The sequence below is a fragment of the Myotis brandtii genome, unplaced genomic scaffold (assembly GCF_000412655.1).
Source record: "Myotis brandtii unplaced genomic scaffold, ASM41265v1 scaffold480, whole genome shotgun sequence".
Classification (NCBI taxonomy): domain Eukaryota; kingdom Metazoa; phylum Chordata; class Mammalia; order Chiroptera; family Vespertilionidae; genus Myotis; species Myotis brandtii.
In genome coordinates, this window is record NW_005368342.1 from 841,057 (window position 1) to 847,064 (window position 6,008).

The following is a 6,008-nucleotide window of genomic DNA, read 5'->3' on the forward strand; positions in this document are numbered from 1 at the left end:
CCCGCTGGGGTGCCTGGCCAGCCTGGGTGAGGGACTGGTGGCTGTTTGCAGGCTGGCCACAGCCCCTTCAGTGTGGGGGTCCCCACTGGGGTGCCTGGTCAGCCTGGGTGAGGGGCTGAGGGCCGTTTGCAGGCTGGCCACACCTTCTTCAGGGTGGGGGGTCCTGCTGGGGTTCCTGGCCAGACTGGGTGAGGCGCTGATGGCTGTTTGTAGGCTGGCCAACCCCCCCAGCGGGGATCCTCACCTTATGAGGGTGTGGCCATTCTGGGTGAGGGGCTGATGGCTGTTTGCAGGCTGGTCATGGCCCCCAGCCACCCAAGCTTCCAGTAGAGGCTGGCTGGAAGCCGGTATCTGGGATTTATTTATCTTCTATAATTGAAACTTTGTTGCCTTGAGCGGAGCCCACAGCTGGCCAAGCTTGGCTTCCTCCATCGCCGGGGCAACCAAGCCTCCTGCTTGCTCCAGCTTCGTGGCTGCTGGCCACCATCTTGGTTGGGTTAATTTGCATATCGTCACTCTGATTGGCTGGTGGGCGTGGCTTGTGAGTGTAGCAGAGGTATGGTCAATTTGCATGTTTCTCTTTTATTAGATAAGTAGTAGCTTATAAGAGAAAAAAGCCTGTATAGAAAGTCAGCTAGGGCAAGACCTGTAGGAGATGGGACTGAACCAAAGAGCCAAATCTCCAGATATGTGTGCTCCAGACTGGAAGTGATATGGATGGGTGGGAAACTGGGAGGAGAACCAAAAAGGCCTAGAAGCATCAGGAAAGCATCACAGATGAGGCATTGGAGCAATTTGAGCACAGAAAAGAATAAAGGAAGTTTCAAAGCCAGAAGGAACACAGCATGTGTATGTAATGGAGAGAGGTTGTGAAAAGAGTAGCATGGAAAGGTTTGAATAGGTGACCTTCAAGGTACTTTTCAATCCTACGTGCCTGCAGAGTGGAAGCTGTTGGTCTGGGAAAAGTCTGGACCATAGAGATCTCCCAACCAAAACATACACATGCCAGCAGTAATAGTGGCTCACTTAGGTGTGATTTCTTGTGCAGAGGTCCTGCTTTTCCCAGTTAATTAATGAATGTAGTCCAAGTCACCTCATTACACAGATCGGGAAACAGGATTTACCCAGGTGTTATGCTACAAGTCAGTAGCAAGTCTGCAAGTCAGAGCTGAGGCCAAAATCCAGATACACTGTCTTTACTCCTGTGCTCTTTCTACAGTGTTCCATTAGATAGCAATATTGCAAAAAAGCATGTGTTATTAGATACATAGAAAAAATTTGGCTTTTGTTTTCCCCAGATGAAAAATAAAAGATACCAGTGGCAATTAGTTGTCAGGCATGGTGCTGTGTTTTTTGTAAAAGTTACTTCATTTGACACAGCAGTCTTTGAAGGTGGAGGTATAATATCCTTATTTCACAGATAACAAAGACATTGAGGCTCTGAGGAGCAAAATGACTTATCCAAAGTCACATAGTTTGTTGATGTTGGGGCAGAGATTTGGACACATGTCTCATGAGTCCAAAGTCCACCATCTTTCCACCAACCTGACCTGTGACTGGCAAACCCGAGAAAGGAGATGCATTTTAAGATTCATACCACCCTTGCACCTCTGTGGTCAGACTAGACAGCTCGAGATATCAGGTAGCTAATAATAAACAATAGTGATACGGCAATGTCAAGTACCTGGGAATATTTCTTATTAATCATACTAATGGGCCACCATGAGAGGAAAGAGTTTCTCTCTGACTTTTCCTCTAATAGGGCTGGAAGCTTTTCAAGAGCTTCCCTCAGCCAGCCAATATCAATTCAATTTGAGCCAGTGTCCTCTTGCAACATGAAATTAGCCCTGCAGAGAAGGTCCCCAGTTTCCCAGTAGAGTCACTAGCCCCCAGCCTTGCCCCCTGTGACCAGTGACCAGAGACCACTCATATGTCTGCCTGTGGGGTGCAGAGAAAGAAGAACAGCCTCAGACTATATGGCCCTTCCATGAATGGCTCACAGTTCAAACTTGATGCACCTAGAAGAAACTATCCATCTTCCACCCACCCATGCCTCCATCAGTGACCAGGTGCCTGGTTCTATGTGAGGTTCTGCAAGGAATGCTCACCCTCTTCCTCCCCAGGAGCTCTCCTTCCCAGTGGCTCTGTCTGCTCGTTGTTTTGCTGTTAGCACCGTCCTTTGTGTGAACCATGTCATCATCTTTAACTCTCCCCTGACTCCTGCCAGATGATCATCAAGCCCTGCTCTCTGACTATTTGTCCTCACAGCTTCTCTCCTCCCACTTCCACTGCCAGTACCCTCCGTCAGCCCTCACCAAGTCTCCCTGGTTTCCCTGCCTCCAGGCTGTCTCATCCAGGCCATCCTCCATGTGGCCATCCTCCACACGGGCACCATAGTGATCTTCAAAAATGCAGCCTTCACCTGTGCTCAGTTATCAGGTGACCCTTTCCGCCCAACACACACACTTAACCTTTGCAGCCTGTTCTCGCGCAGCTCCTCAGCACAGCCCTTCCCCTTTGAACCAGGCTTGTCTCACCACATGCACACAGCACAGTGTGCTCACTTTTGTCTCTGCATGAAGTCCTCCCTTGATCTCTCCTGCCGTCCTTGTGCTTTCTTCCTCCCCGAAGCTCCAGTAGTGCCAGAGATCCTCAGTGCTCATCTGGCATCCTTTCCATTCCTGATTTGTCTTGTCAACTGCTGCTTTTTTTTTCTTTTTAGCCATTCCAGGCTGGCTGTAGTTGTTCCCAGAGAGGGATCACACTTTTGTTCCACTCAGAAGGAGCCCAGCACACTTCCAGGCATATTTTTGGAGTTCAGGACAGATTGCTTAGATAGACCAGAAGATATGTCATTCTCATGTCCAAGCCTATAGGCCTATTGGCTCGTTTGTATATTTACATAGCATTTTTTTAAAAACATTTTATTGATTTTTTACAGAGAGGAAGGGAGAGGGATAGAAAGTTAGAAACACCGATGAGAGAGAAACATCGATCAGCTGCCTCCTGCACACCTCCTACTGGAGATGTGCCCGCAACCAAGGTACATGCCCTTAACCGGAATTGAACCTGGGACCTTTCAGTCCGCAGGCCGATGCTCTATCCACTGAGCCAAACCGGTTAGGGCTACATAGCATTTTAATCCAGATTAAAATAGCTATCATTTATTGCATGCCTACTATGTGCCAAGCACTGTGCCAGGCATTCTATCAGTCAGGTGCCATTATTGTCCTCATTTTACTGAGAATGGAAGTGAGCCACACAGATGAATCACAGATCTTGTTCAGGGTCCATAGTCTTGTTTTCGCTCTATTACACTGCCTTTTAGAGGCAAATGTGGAAGCTCAGAGACAAGTTCAAACTCTGGAGTAGTGGGTATGTAGTGACTTGAGGTTCTGAATCTTTTTTATCCCATCCCTTCCTTTGCTTAGCATCTTCAAAGCCATGGGGCAGGTCCTGCCAGATGAGGATCAGAAGAAGCTGCTGCATATCTGTTCCATTTATACCCAGAATGGAAAAAACAGCCTGGTGGAGGATGGCTCAGAGGCCTCCCCTATTGGAAAGTCTGCATACACACTGGACAGCCTGTATTGGAGCCTCAAACCCTCTGGCCCCAACTCCAGGCCTGAAGGAGAAGCCCAGCAGCAGGAGGAGAAGGGAAACCTTAATGATGTCAAGGAAGATGAGATGGAGGAGAATGAGGTCTTAGAAGACCAGGTAGAAGAGGAGGAAGAGGAAAATGATTACCAAGAGAAGTGGGAGGAGGAGGAGGAGGATGAAGATGACGACGATGATGAAGATGATGAAGATGAGGAGGAGGAAGACAGAATGGAGTTGGGTACTTTCTCTTTGGAGGAGGAGTCCCCCACTGTCGAGAATGCCAGGCTCCTGGCTCAGAAAAGAGGAGCGCTGCAGGGTTCTGCATGGCAAGTTAGCTCGGGTAAGAAGCCTGATATACACTTTGTCCCCACACCCATCTGTTCTCTCAGGCTGCCTCTTGAGGCTTTTCTCCATCCTAGAGAAGAAATGGAAAGTAGCAGAAGGTAGCTCCTGTGAGGCAAGCCTTGGAGGCACCCTAGTATATGGTTGACAGCTGGCTTCCCTCCCCCTTAGGACAGTATGTAGGTGCCAGGTACCTAAGCCCTGTCATGTTGCCAGCTACTTCATGCAAAGAGCACATTTAGAGGGGATGGTGTGGGTATGGCCCTGTGCAGCAAAACATAGAGGAGAAAGTGAGAGGTAGAGGGTAGATATATGTCTGATTCTGCATGTGTTTTTCACGTCATGCAGTAGTGCAGGGACAGAGAGACAAAGGAGTGCTTTTTGTGTATATGGGAATGTGTATGTACACATGGAGGCTGGATGGTGATGAGACAGGATTTTGCTGTGTGTATGAGAAAGGAGGAACCCAGAGGCATAAAGTCAGGAAGTAGAAGTAAGATCAGAATAGTGAAATAAGGAGTGACATGGTTTTTAGATGAGCACACAAGCTAGTTAAACAAAACTTGGAGAAGGCAGGGAAGTGGGGGAACATGAATCTGTTTCTCCTGAAGGTGGTGTTTTGAGTGCCCTCATTTAGGTTAGGGAGCAGGAATCTTAAAGCAGGGAGACCCCAAAGGAATGAACAGTCTGGTGTGTGTGTGTGGGCATGTGTGTATGCACACATACTTAGATGTGGGACAAAGTCTTGTTATAGAGACTGAGGGAGGGAGGGAAAACAACTGGGGCTGGGGTGGTGTAGGGTGGGCATGGTGGGAAACAACAGGGAGAGAGAGGGGAGGCAGTGAAGAAACGTAGGGGAAAAGTGGAACCTTTGCCCTTGTGTGGACGTGCATGGAAGGGCTGGGGCATAAAGGATCTGAGTGGTAGGGGTGAAAGAATATGTTTATGTCTATGTGTGTGTGAATGGCTATGTGCCTGCATGTGCTGGACAAACCAAGGCAGAGTGACAGAAATATCTCAGGGGAAGGAGGTCTGTGTTTGTGGGTCTTTGTAAATATCAAAAGTGAGGGGAATTGAAGCAGGAAGTGTGTGTGTGTGTGTGTGTGTGTGTGTGTGTGTGAAAGGCTGTGAAAAGAGATCATATGCTTCTGTGTATATATGCACACATAGTCATGCATGTTTTTGGAAGAGGAGGCAGGGTTGCCAGGAGATATCTGTATGAGGCAGAGAAGTGGCAACAATGAGGTGGAGTATATGGAAAGGCATGAGAACAGGCAGTGAGGCAGCCATCCAGAGATCACCTGTGTATGTTCATGCTGTCACTGAAGGAATATGTGTAAGGGTGTTAGACTACAGAGGCAGGGGTAGTGACGTAGACATGGTTGTGGATGTTAGTGATGGGGAGGAAGGATCATCAGGTCAATGACATGGAGGTAGGGTCCCTGTATACAAAGGTATCTTTGTATGCATAGGGCAATGTAGGGCATCAAGACAGGCATAACTTCCTTCCTGTAAAAGAGCCAGGGGTGGGGAAATAGGCAGGCAGGGGAATAGCCCTTTCTGAGGGGCTTCTATGGGTAACATAAAAGGCTAGTCCAGCCCCGCCTGTATAGCTCAGTGGTTGAGTGTCAACCCATGCACCAAGAGGTCACCAGTTTGCTTTCTGCTCAGGGCACATACCCAGGTTGTGGGCTCAATCCCCAGCAGGGGGCGTGCTGGAGGCAGCCAATCAATGTTACTATTTCTCTTTCATGGATGTTTCTATCTCTCTCTTCCTCTCCCTTCCTCTCTCTCTAAAATCTAAAATCAATAAAAATATAAATTTTAGAAAAAGCTAGTCCAGGGTTGGTACTTTCCAGAATGTTAGGAGCATTGTGACAGGGAAAGTTCTTTGGGTACCAGGAAGACGCAGAAGGCAGAAACTGGATCTACTTGGAGAAGCTCACTATTAAAAGCTTCGCTTGAAAACACTGGATGTACTGATAAAGGGTGTCCCAAAATTCACGCAAGAAGTAATTTTGATAGAAAACACAGGTTTATAATTAAAAATTGTGATTTTTTTTATT

General features: G+C 47.8%; 1 protein-coding gene across 6 annotated transcripts in view; it reads left to right on the forward strand.

The window, feature by feature from the left end:
* The window catches only part of LAS1L (LAS1-like, ribosome biogenesis factor), a 25,095-nt gene that overhangs the window by 13,007 nt on the left and 6,080 nt on the right, over window positions 1-6,008 (forward strand). For all 6 annotated transcript variants that reach the window (XM_014547673.1, XM_014547674.1, XM_005876178.2 and 3 more), the window contains one exon: window positions 3,432-3,940. In XM_014547673.1, coding sequence (XP_014403159.1) covers window positions 3,432-3,940 — 509 coding nt within the window. The remainder of the gene's footprint in view (window positions 1-3,431; window positions 3,941-6,008) is intronic.